Source organism: Artibeus jamaicensis, unplaced genomic scaffold, assembly GCF_021234435.1.
Source record: "Artibeus jamaicensis isolate MK-2021 breed Jamaican fruit bat unplaced genomic scaffold, CSHL_Jam_final contig_335, whole genome shotgun sequence".
NCBI lineage: Eukaryota > Metazoa > Chordata > Mammalia > Chiroptera > Phyllostomidae > Artibeus > Artibeus jamaicensis.
Window position 1 is genome coordinate 8,075,947 of NW_026521800.1, and position 12,498 is coordinate 8,088,444.

Consider the following 12,498-nt stretch of genomic DNA (forward strand, 5'->3'; position numbering starts at 1 on the left):
GGTACGGAAAATAAATAGCATAGACAGTAGATAAATACAGAATCTAAATAACTTGAGGCACACGTTCATGAACTAAAGGGGAGGAATGGTGGGGGAGAGATGTGCAGGGTAGAGGGGAACGGAGGGGGAGAATAGAACAAATGTAACGGCATAATCAATAAAAAAATGTTTTAAAAATTTTTAAAAAATAGACCACCCAGAAGAACCTAGAAAAGCAGAAAAAAAATTTCTTCCTCCCCCACAATAGTAAAGCTCACTTATAATGAGAAAAGTGCAAATTAGAACTATACCAGGAGACCATCTTTTCACTTGTAAGATTGGCAATTATCAAAAGTTGGTAATACTGTTGGTGGTGACAGTGATAAATGAGCAGTTGCAAACATTGCTGGTCCAATCTTTATGGAAAGCGATTCGATATTACCTATGAAAATTAAAAATGCACATTCCCTCATGCCAGCTATTTCACTTCTAGATACACTAGCATATGTGGGAAAACACATATAGACATGATGATTCAGTGCAGCACTGGTTATAACAAACAAAGAGGAAAAACAGTCTAAAGTGCCCTTCAGTAGGGAGTACTTGAGACAGGCCCTAAAGTAGGGCCTTGCTCCCTCATATAATGGAATAGTTTGCACAAGTAAAAGAAAAGAAAGCAATATGCAAAATAACATGTATAGTATACTACCATTATTTTCAAAGTGTAGAGAAAATGGAGAATATACCTGTAATTGCTGTATAAGCACAGACTCTATATGAAGGGACATTACCTCAAAGGCAGCGAAACTGAGTGTCCAAGGGATGGGAAACAAACTTGCACCATGGAATTCTTGACCTGAGAATTGTACGTTATATGCAACAATTACTGTTTTTTAATCCAAAACTTATTTCAGTTAAAAAAAGAGAAAATGCCTTGACTAGTGTGGCTCAGTGCATTGAGCTCTGGCCTGCAAACCACAGCGTTGCCAGTCCGATTCCCAGTCTAGGGCACATGCTTGGTTTTGGGCCAGGGCCCCAGTGGAGGGTGTACAAGAGACAAGACACATTGATGTTTCCCCTCTTTCTCCTTCCCATGCCCTCTCTAAAAACAAATAATATAATTTTAAAAAACAGAAGGCAAGAAAAGAAATAATCTGACTTAAAAATGGACAGAGGACTTGAATAGACTTTTTTACAAAGAAGACATACAAATAACGAACAGATGCATGAAAAGGCCCTCAACTTCACTAGCTATTAGGGAAATGCAAATCAAAACCACAATGAGATATCACTTAACACCTGTTAGAATGGCTACTATAAAAAAAGACAAGAAATAGCAAGTGTTGGTGAGGTTGTGGAGAAAAGGGAACCTTTGTACACTATTGGTGGGAATGCAGACTGGTGCAGACACTATGGAAAATTGTATGTAGGTTCCTCATAAAATTAAAACTAAAACTACATTGTGTCCCAAATATTTCACTTCTGAGTATTTATCTCAGAAAAACAGAAATACCAATTAAAAATATATAGGCATTCCCATATTTGCTACAGCATTATTTACAACAGCTAAGGCATAGATAAAGAAAATGTGGTATATATACAATGAAATATTGTTACTCAGGCATAAAAAAAGCAATAAAAAACCCTTGCCATTTGCAACAACATGAATAGACCTAGAGGGTATTATGCTAAGTGAAATACGTCAGACTAAAAACGATAAATATTGTATCATCTCACTTATACATGGAACTTAAAAAACAAGAAAAGAACAAACAAAAGCCCCCAAATCAAACAAAAGTAAGTGAATTTGTAGGTATAGAGAACAGATTGGTGGTTGGCTGAGGCAGGGGTTGGGGAGCAGGCAGTACAGGTGTCAGGGTCAAAAGATACAAATTTCCAGTGACAAAATGATTAAGTCACAAAAATGTTATATACAGCATGTTGACTACATTAATAAGCCTGTACTGTATATTTTAAAGTAGCTAGGAGAGTGAATCTTAAAAGTTCTCATCATGAGGGAAAAAAAATTTATAACTATGAGATGATGAGTGTCAACTGGACTTATTGTGGTCATCATTTTGCAATATATACATATATTGAATCATTACACTGTAAACCAGAAACTAATGTTATATCAGTTATACTTCCATATAAAATGTACACACGCAAAGAAGGAAGTTTTAAAAAGCACAGAGCTTGTGACCCATGACTTACCAGTGACATCTTTCCTTGTGGCTCTCGGTTCAAAGTCCATGGCATAGAGATCAGAAACGGTGACAGTGCAGCCCTGTGTACGCAGTTCGTCCACAGCCACTTTCTTCAAGGATCCATTGAAAGACCTAGGTTCTTGGTGCGCATAGACAATGAGCACTTTTTTACCTAAATGCAGAGAAGAAATTATTTCTCTTAAAGAGCGATTCCTCTTTGTCAAAACTGAGTAAGGACTAAGATAAAAATGAAATATGTAGGAGTATTAAAGCAACTGAAGCTAAGAAATATCAACCTTTTTAGTGAGTTTTTAATCCAGTAATATCATAGGTGACTGTTACTTGAGTTTACTGATATACGGATATATAATGGGTCAAATTACAATTCCTCAAAAATCATGCAAAGAAGTTTTTAAAAAGCCCAATCAATGTATTTTACTTCTCCTTTATGAGAAGTTACAGCCGTAGTCCTGAACATCAAAATAAAAAAGTACTGTAACTAATCTTTTGTGCTAACCCTGCGTTGGCAGGCACCAGCTCCTGACACAGTTCTGCTTCCCTTCCTTCAGCCCCATCGAAATTTCACACCTTAATAAGATATCAAAATTGGGCTCCTAGTCGTACTACAGGGAAGGCAGGCCCATGAGGAGCCCTGCTTTTGGTTGTATAATGAGAAGAAGTCTAAAAAGAGTCCAGTCTTCTAGGTGCTCGTGTGTCATTATTACCAACAGCTTCTGAAGTAGTATTTCCCTTGTTCATGTGAATTATGTACTGATTTTTTTGGGGGGAGGCAGCTCTGGTGACTTGTGTAAATTTTCCCATGTAATAGCTAAGGTCAAAATGTTTAAACTTTTGATTTGAAATTTTCAGTTTAGGTCCTTAAGGAAAAAATACAAAGGTTAGTCTAAAGCACACAAATTAAGGGCATTCAACTGAGGATGAAGGTGGAATTCCATGAGTTAGACTAATGATTAATATTTTTTATTTTAACTTCTCATAGTCATGTTTAAATGAATGGACTCTACTTGGGGGCTTTATAGGAAAATGGAGACAATGCAACATCTATGTCCATAATTCTCAATTAGAGGCAGTGTTGCCTCCCAGAAGATATTTCACCATATTTGGAGACTCGTTCAGTTTTCACCACTTGGGGTGGGGGGAGCTACTGGCTTTTGGTAGGTAGAGCCCCACAGATGCTGCTAAACAACCGACAATGCATGAAGCACAGGCTTATCTGGCCCAAAATGTCATTAGTGCTGAGGTGGAGAAATCCTAATGTATAATATCACATTTAGAGTGGATTTTTATCTTCTGAAATGAAAGGATTTCCATGTTATATTGTTGAGAGAAAAAAAGATGTCACAGAATGGGGTGCTTGTCATGAGCAGGGACTCAAGTGAAATGGGGAGTCATACTGAATTTCTAACCATGGTTACTCCCAGGCCTCACTCATTCAACTATTTATTGAGCATCTACCATTCTCAGGGATCACTCCAGAGACTGGACAACATGGCCCTTACTTCTGAGGAACTTATATTTGGTAGAATTTAAATAGACAAGAAAATACAAAATAAGGTAATTCAAGTTAGTGATCCACATTATAAAAGAGTGTTATACACTTCAGTATTGTATGGCTTTTTAAAACCACATATTCAACTTTCAATTAAAAATTTAATTTAAAAAAGTTTAACTCTCCCATAGCTAATAGTCACCTGCCATATTCTAGGATGATGAATTTTTTTCTGTGACAGGCAGAAGGTAGTTTTGCTATTGATCCTGGGCACAGAATGATTCCATGTACCTGGCCCCAGGCTTTCAGATGCAGTTGCTCTCCTCAGTGACCTCAACAATCTAGAAGAGAAAAACAAACACTTGAGGGAGGTGGGGAGACAAGGTGGTGAGGCTGATGTACTCATTCTAAGGCTCACCATCACTTTGTGGAGGACATGCAAACATATCAGAGAAAAGGATTTTCAAGAGAGGCAAGGAACCACCCCTTCTGCCTCAACAACCACCATGGTTCCTGTGAAAAAGTCTGTGGCAAAGGGGGGCAAAAATAAAGAGGTGGTTCTGAAGTTTATCCTCCACTGCACCCACCCAGTAGAAAATAGGATCATGGATGCTGCCAATCTTGAAGAGTTTCTTCAAGAAAGAATCAATGTGATTGGTAAAGATGGAAATCATAGAGGAGGGCTACAACCACTGAAAAAAGAAAGAGTAGATCACTGTAACTTCTGAGGTGCCTTCTCCCAAAATGTATTGAAAATATCTCACCAAAAAATATCTGAGGAATAATCCCCATGATTGTTTGCATGTAGTTGCTAATAGCAAAGAAAGTCACAAGTTATGTTACTTCCACATTACCCAGGATGAAAAGGAGGAAGATGAAGATTGAAATTCATTTATATGGCACGTTTTCTATGAGTACTTCAATAGAACTTGGGAATCAACAACAACAAAAAAAAGACGGAAGGAATTCTGGAGATTCAGGCCTCAAAGGACAGGTCATATGGGATGCCAAAACCAATTTTTAAAATATATTTTATTGATTATGCCATTACAGTTGTCCCATTTCCCCTCCACCCTGCACACCCCCTCTCCCACAATTCCCCCCTTTAGTTTATATGACCACATGTCTCAAGTTCTTTAGATTCTATATTTCCCATACTATTCTTGCTCTCCCCCTATCTATTTTCTATCTACTGTCTATGCTACTTATTTTCTGTACCTTCTCCCCCCTTCTCCTTCTCCCACTCCCCTGTTGCTAACCCTCCATGTGATCTTCATTTCTATGGTTCTGCTCCTGATCTAGCTATCCTCTTAGTTTGCTATTGTTTTAGGTGTGGTTGTTAAAAACTGTGAGTTTGCTGTCTTTTCACTGTTCATCTTTTTTATCTTCTTTTTCTTAGGTAAGTCCCTTTAACATTTCATACAATAAGGGCTTGGTGATGATGAACTCCTTGAATTTGATCTTATCTGAGAAGCACTTTATCTGTCCTTCCATTTTAAATGAAAGCTTTGCTGGATAGAGCAATCTTGGATGTAGGCCCTTGCCTTTCATGACTTGGAGTACTTCTTTCCAGCCCCTTCTTGTGTGCAAGATCTCTTTTGAGAAATCCACTGACAGTCTTATGGGAACTCCTTTGTAGGTAACTGTCTCTTTATTTCTTGCTGCTTCTAGGATTCTCTCCTTATTTCTAATCTTGGGTAATGTAATTATGATGTGCCTTGGTGTGTTCCTTCTTGGGTCCAATTTCTTTGGGGCTCCCTGAGCTTCCTGGATTTCCTGGAAGTCTATTTCCTTTGCCAGATTGGGGAAATTCTCCTTTATTATTTGTTTGAATAAGTTTTCCATTTGTTGCTTTTGCTCTTCCCCTTCTGGTACCCCTATAATTCAGATGTTGGAACGTTTAAAGTTGCCATGGAGGTTCCTAAGCCTCTTCTCATTTTTTCGCATTCTTGTTTCTTCATCCTTTTTGTTTTGGTAATTTTTTTCTTCCTTCTGGTTCACTCCATTGATTTGAGTCCAAGTTTCCTTCACAGCAATATTGGTTTTCTGTGCATTTCACTTCATTTCAATTAGTTTAGCCTTTGTTTGATCCTCTAATTTGTGTCAAAAATCAACCAGTTCTGTGAGCATCCTGATCACCAGTGTTTTGAACTGTGCATCTGATAGGTTGGCTATTTCTTGGTCGCTTAGAGTTATTGGCTCTGGAGCTTTGAGTTCTTCTTGAGCCATAATGTTTTGGTCTGTTCACGCCTGTTATGTATGATGGGCAGAACCCTAGATGTTCACCAGGGCAGGGCAACTCAGTCACTGGGTTGTAATGCTGTATGTGGGGGCGGGGTAAAAGAAGGGCAATAGCGGTCCCCTCTGCTGCTTCCTGCCACTGGGGCCTGTGTTGTCTGTCTCACTGCTCACTCCTTTGCCTAGTTTATATATGTGTGAATGTGTGACTGCAGTTAGCCTGCTGCCTTGTGCTGTCACTTGGTCTGCGCGTTGCAACTGTGCACTTGGGATCTGCCAACCCCTGCCCAGATGCCTGGCTTGCTCTGGCCGGGTTTTCCTGCACAACCCAGCTCTGCCAGTCGCTGGCTCCAACCCTCTTACCCATCTGGCTGAAGAGTTCGGGGTTGTTGGACTTCCGTATAGTTCAGTTTTCTGTGTTTTGGTTGGGTTTTGTTACTAAAACCTTGTTGTCTTTAATCTTGGTTGTGCAAGGAGGGACACTGTTTCCACCTATGCCTCCATCTTGGCCGGAACTCCATTTTTTTTTTTTTTTGAGAGGACTCAGAACCTTCTGAGAAGGCAGCCATGGAGGAAAGGTCCTGGGAACTGAGACATCTCATAGGAAGCAGCATTGTGCCTCTCAGTCCTTCCTCCCTCTCCTAAATGATCCTTCCACATAATCAATGAGGCCGAATAAAGGGCAGGGGTATTGGTAAGAAATGTGACAGCTACTATGACTACCATGGTCTACAAAGTACAAGATGTTTGAGAAGAGCAAGACAGACAGTACATATGCATGAGGCTGGCACATAATAAGGCTCTGAAAAAAATATTAGCTGTCCCTTGACTGCCTCACAGACATGAAGGAAGCCTGAATCTTCACTAACTGGCTCCATTCCGGGAAGACAGGTTCATCCAACACACCTGCTTCCTTTGCCAGAAAACAGCCAGCTCAGAGCCTGTGACTCAAGGCCATTGTGGAGATGCTGCCTATATGACAATTTCAACATGACTGCATCTTTACAGAATAACAATAATGCTGACAAAACAGAGACAGGAATTGGGCTGATCCATTGCCACACTAGGGTCTGGAGCAGAGCCTGAATCAGCACCTTCCAGGGTGCTGGGTAGTGGCCAGGAGATAAAAAGCTAGGATATGCAGAATATTGCCAGGGAGTAAAGGTAAGGTACAGGAGAATGTGCTCCCTGTCCTGGAGACAGAAGTAAAGAGAGACTTAAATAATTGTGGCTGAAGCTGTGTTGGAGGAAGTCAGGACACTTGAAGTGAAGACAGAGCAAATAGTTCTGATCAGTCAGAACAGAGGAACTTCAATGCCCTCCTGTCTCAAAGGTGATTTCAAGTCTTTCCCCAGTCTCTTAAATTGACTATTAAACAGTTAGGAGCCTACTTCTTTGGCTACCCAACATCCCTTCTTGTCCTTTAACAATCTCTGTATTTATTCACATATCAATGTGCCAAACTAGACTATATTCCCCAGCCCCTCTGGCATTTAAGTGTGGCCTCCGAAGTGGCCGTATCCTTAAAGGATCTGAATCGGTTGGGGGGGCGGTGAGGAGAGAGAGGTACCATTCTGTCCCCTTGCCATGGGCCTTCTTCTCAGTTGGACTGTGGAATGATAGTGAGGGCTCCACGTGTCACCTCGTTACCCTGAGGGTAGAGGCTATGGATTAAGGATGGTAGAGCAGAAACCTGAAAGGCACCTGGATTCCTGATGTTTTCTTAGAGCTGTGAGATGGTTCTGGGTTGCCAGTCTCCAGACTGCTTTACATGAGATTGAACTCTAAATTGTGTTTAAGCTGTTGGAGTTGACTATTACTAGCAGTGAGCGGGACACAATTCCTAACTGATCTATACATTCATTCAGCTGGATCCCTGCCTTGAGGATTCACCCACCCTCTGGTCAGGTACTGCACTAGGTGCTGAGGCTACTGTGGTGAACCAAAGAGGCAAGATGCAATTTTACTCTGGGTTTGTGGGGTTGGGGAGTTATATAAAACAAGCAGACAAAGCAACAACAGAATTCTAGATAGTGATAAGTACTAATAATAATGCTAATAGTGACAGAGATAAGAAAATAAGGTACTTTAGCAGATAGAATAGAAAGAGTGTACTTGATATTTTGCAATAGAGGGGCCCAGGAAGATATCTCTGAGCATGAATGAATGATGATATGGACCAAGCCATGCAGAAATCTGGGAATATTTTACTTGCACAGCAAGTAAAAGGCATAGGGTAAGAACTAACATGGAGCATTCTAAATCCTGTTTGGTTCATGGTTCAAAAAAGAGTTATGGTGGACAATGCAGTGAGAGGAGGGTGGGTTGCAGTACAGGGATGAGGATGTTGTTCTAAGCATAACAAGACATCCAATGGAGCATCTTAAATGGGAATTTCATATGTAATGATTCCTTTTTAAAAGGTTATCAGACTTCCAGCCAAGATGGAGGTGTTGGAAGATACACTTTGCCTCCTCCCACAATCAAAAGAAAAACAAAAGCAAATTTTAAAACAAAACATCACCAGAAGTGTCAGAAACTCTAATGGTATGGAAGTCTGACAACCAAGGAGTTAAAGAAGAAATATTTATCCACACAGGTAGGAGGAGTGGAGATGGGCAGCTGGGTTGGAAAGGACTCATGGCAAGGCAGCAGCTGGAGGACCTGGCAGAGCAGATGTTGGTGGAGTGGGTGGTCCCACATTTGGGCTGGTATGGATAACCCAAGAGGAAAAACTGGGGAGCAAGACAGACTGCACAATGCAGGGTACCAGCGCAGGGAAATAAAGTCACAAAACCTCTGACTGAGAAACCCTGTGGGGGTTTGTAGAAACAGGAGAAACACTCTACCTCACAGGAGAGTTGATTGGAGAGACCCATAGGATCCTAGAATGTACACAAACCCACCCACCTGGGAATCAGCACCAGAAAGGCCCAATTTGCTTGTGGGTAGCAGAGGAAGTGACTGAAAGTTGGCAGAGAGCTGAGCAAGCAGCATTGTTCCCTCTCCAACCCCTCCCCCACATACAGTGCCACAACACAGCAAAGAGGGTTGCGTCACCCCAGCCAATACCTAAGGATCCAGCCCTTATTATGTAACAGGTGCACCAAGACAAAAAAAAATGGCCCAAATGAAAGAACAGATCAAAGCTCCAGAAAATATACAACTAAGTGATGAAGACATAGCCAACCTATCAAATGCACAGATCAAAACAATGGTAAACAAAATGGCCACATAAATGGTTGAGTATGGCCACAAAACAGGAGAAAAAATGAAAGCTATGTGGAGTGATATAAAGGAAAATGTATAGAAAACCAAAAGTGAAGGAAAGGAACCTAGGACTGAAATCAATGGTTTGGAGTAGAAGGAAGAAAGAAACATTCCACCAGAAAAGAATGAAGAAACAAGAATTTTAACAAATGAGGAGAGGCTTAGGAACCTGCTGGACAACTTTAAACATTACCATATCCAAACTGTAGGTGTGTCAGAAGAAGAAGAGAAAGAGCAAGAAATTGAAAACTTATTTGAAAAAATAATGAAGGAGAATTTCCCTCATCTGGCAAAGGAAACAGACTTTCAGGAAGTACAGGAAGTTCAGAGAGTTCCAAAACATTTGGACCCAAGGAAGCACACATGAAGGCACATCTTAATTATATTACCCAAGACTGAAGATAAGGAAAGAATCTTAAAAGATGCAAGGAAAAGCAGAGTGCTACCTACCAAGGAGTTCCCAGAAAACTGTCAGCTGATTTCTCAAAAGAGACCTTGCAGGCAAGAAGTGAGTGGAAAGAAGTATTCCAAGTGAAAAAAGGCAAGGACCTACAACCAAGATTACTCTATCCAGCAGAGCTACCATTTAGAATGGAAAGGCAGATAAAGTGCTTCCCAGATAAGGAAAAATTAAAAAAGTTCAACATCACCAAGCCCTTATTATATGAAATGTAAAAGGGACTTATCTAAGAGAAAGAAGATCAAAAACTATGAACAGTAAAATAACAACAAACTCAAAACTATCAACAACTGAACCTAAAAACACAAACAAACAAAACAAAAAATGCACTAAGCAAAGAACTAGAACAGGAACAGATTCTCAGAAATGGAGATCACCTGCAGGGTTATCAGGAGGAAGGTGGAGGGGGTACATGGGGGGAAAAGGTACAGGAAATAAGAAGCATAAATGGTGGTACCAAATAGACAGGGGGAGGTTAAGAATAGTATAGGAAATGGAGAAGACAAAGAACTTGTATGTATGACCCATGGACATGAACTAAGATGGGGGAATGATGGTATGAGGAGAGGCCAGAGGGGAATAAAGGGGAGAAAATGGGACAACTGTAATAGTATAATCAATAAAATATATTTTAAAAAGAAAAGGTTTTATGGTCACTTCAGACTCGCATAACACCTTATCCTGAGACTCCTAGGATGAGCAGGACACGTATTCTTCTGCATCCCCAGGCCTCTCCATTCTCTACCCTTTTGCTTGTCCCAGGTTACATATTTACATCACACACCTGTGCCCTTGAGGCACTTGGGTTGGTGACTCCCCATCTTATACAACTCTTCCACTTGTATAGAGCAAGAAACCAAGGCTTAATAAGTAAGCTGCTTATCTCAAAATAAAGTATTCAAGCCAGGCTTTTGACTTGCTGTCAGGTGCTCTTCGATTCCTATTCAGTTACCTTCCTTAGTGCCCCACTCCACAGTAATCTTTTCTTCTTTGTTAGGAATTACGCACTTGCCCAGGTCAATAGGAAAAAAAACCCACGAAGTTATTAAAAAATAATAATTACATATATATGAAATGGGCTGATATTATTGATGTAGGTTATTTCTTTTTACTCAGCATGCAGATGCTCTTTTGTGTTTTCTCCTTGCCTCTGTTACATGTGGATGGGCTCTGTGCCTGTCACTCTGAATGGATAACATTTCACTCTGTAGATATTCCAGTGTCTGTGTGCCCATTTGTGACCATTCCTCTATTCCTGGGCACTTTGCTTATTTCCTTTTCCCACCCCCGACTATAAAAAGCACTGCTGGAAGCATGTATTATTTAATACACCCCCTTTTCTTCATGTATTTTTGGCTGATATTTTCAGGGAAGTTAAGGCTAAAGGCGCTGACTTTGGAAGGTTCTGTTACAAACTGCCACAATATAGGTGACAAAGGCTGATGTGGGGAGCTGGCATAATTTGGTACCCCCTTTATAAACTGATTTTGGGATGATGCCCTATTACCTAACTCTTTTGCAACAGGGTTGAGAGCAGATTAAATGACAGTCTGTTAAACACTTACAACCAGGCCTAACATGCGGGAGGGTTTAGGAAGAGTGATGTAAAATGCTAATTTCGAAATGGTCGATGGGCCACGGTAGCGGAAACTACGTGTTTCCATTCTGGCTGGGAAGTGAAATCTGCAGAAACCTCTCCCGCCCTGCAGTCGCCACGGAGAGAGAGGGGCGTTCTGGGACCTCTATTTCCCAAGCCCGCGGGTGCCCTGCAAGGGGATGTACTCACCCTTCTGCACGTAGGTGGACGCCCAGGAAAGAAGAGCCAGAACTCGGACCCGTGCCTCTGAAAAACAAGCTGTGGACGTCCGCACCAGGGGCCTGCCGTGGACTCGCAGACCCAAGGCAGCAGGCGGACTGCCCAGTTGGGGGTCCCAGGGTTGGAATGGACTTTTGTTGCCCACCAGGCTGGCCCACACCGCGTGTTTCCAGCGTCTCCTGGGCTCCTCTCCCGTCCTCCACCTATTCGCTGCCTTCACCAAGTTGAAGCTCTTCCCAGGCCTCTGGCCCCTCCCCGCCTACCGTGTACTCCAAGGTGACCCTCTGCCCACCCTCTTGAGGCCCGCCCCTGACCCCGCCTTCTTGTTTACTTCCTCCTCCTTCCTGCCTTGGGTTGAAGCAGGACCAAGCTGAGTGCAGTGGGATCTCCAGGCTTGCACTAGGAGGAGCCCTCCTGCCTGGGCAGGTCTCCAGGATAAAAAATGAAGGTCTGTATCTTGGCTATTGGGAATGCTGCTGCATTGCACATAGGGGTGTGTATATCTTTTTGAAATAGTATTCTAGGATAAATTCCTGAAGTGGAATTGCTGGATCATATGATACTTCTACTTTCAAGTTTTTCAGGAAACTCCATACTGTTTTCCATAGCTCTTCCACCAATTTAGAGTCCCAGCAGTGCAAGGGGGTTCCCCTTCTCCACTTTTTCGCCAACACTTGTTTGTTGACTTTTTAAAAGTAATCATTGTATCAGGTGTAAGGTGATATGTCACTGTGGTTTTGATTGCATGTCCCTAAGGATTAGTGATGTTGAGTATCTTTTCATGTGTCTGTTCGTCATCTGCATGACTTTGGAGAAATATCCGTTCAGGTCGTCCACCCATTTTTCAATGTAAAATGTTTTTTTATGTTGGGCTATATTAAGAAGTACAAATTCCCAGTTATAAAAACAGTTATAGGGATGTAAAGTACAGCATATAGTCAGTAATATTGTAATAACAATGTGTGGTGCAAGATAAGTACTAGACTTATCATGGTGATCTCTTTGTAAGGCATATAAA

At 41.4% G+C, this 12,498-nt stretch overlaps 2 protein-coding genes and 1 pseudogene across 5 annotated transcripts in view; 2 read left to right on the forward strand and 1 right to left on the reverse strand.

The window, feature by feature from the left end:
- Positions 1-11,541, reverse strand: part of NQO2 (N-ribosyldihydronicotinamide:quinone reductase 2) — a 31,542-nt gene extending 20,001 nt beyond the window's left edge. For 2 of the 3 annotated variants that reach the window (XM_053664085.1, XM_053664084.1), the window contains exons 1-3: positions 11,451-11,541; positions 3,899-4,037; positions 2,194-2,358 (exon numbers count right to left, since the gene is read on the reverse strand). In XM_053664085.1, coding sequence (XP_053520060.1) covers positions 2,194-2,358; positions 3,899-3,905 — 172 coding nt within the window. In that variant the 5' untranslated portion in view covers positions 3,906-4,037; positions 11,451-11,541. Of the gene's footprint in view, positions 1-770; positions 836-2,193; positions 2,359-3,898; positions 4,038-11,450 lie in introns of those variants that run through there. The other variant, XM_053664083.1, reaches the window with a different exon arrangement.
- Positions 4,203-4,581, forward strand: LOC119043159 (60S ribosomal protein L22-like; annotated as a pseudogene).
- The window catches only part of LOC119042329 (serpin B6-like), a 37,798-nt gene continuing 36,813 nt past the window's right edge, over positions 11,514-12,498 (forward strand). Inside the window, exon 1 of one of the 2 annotated variants that reach the window (XM_053664081.1) lies at positions 11,514-11,756. The gene's annotated coding sequence lies outside the window, so the exon portion shown is untranslated. Of the gene's footprint in view, positions 11,757-11,779; positions 11,929-12,498 lie in introns of those variants that run through there. The other variant, XM_053664080.1, reaches the window with a different exon arrangement.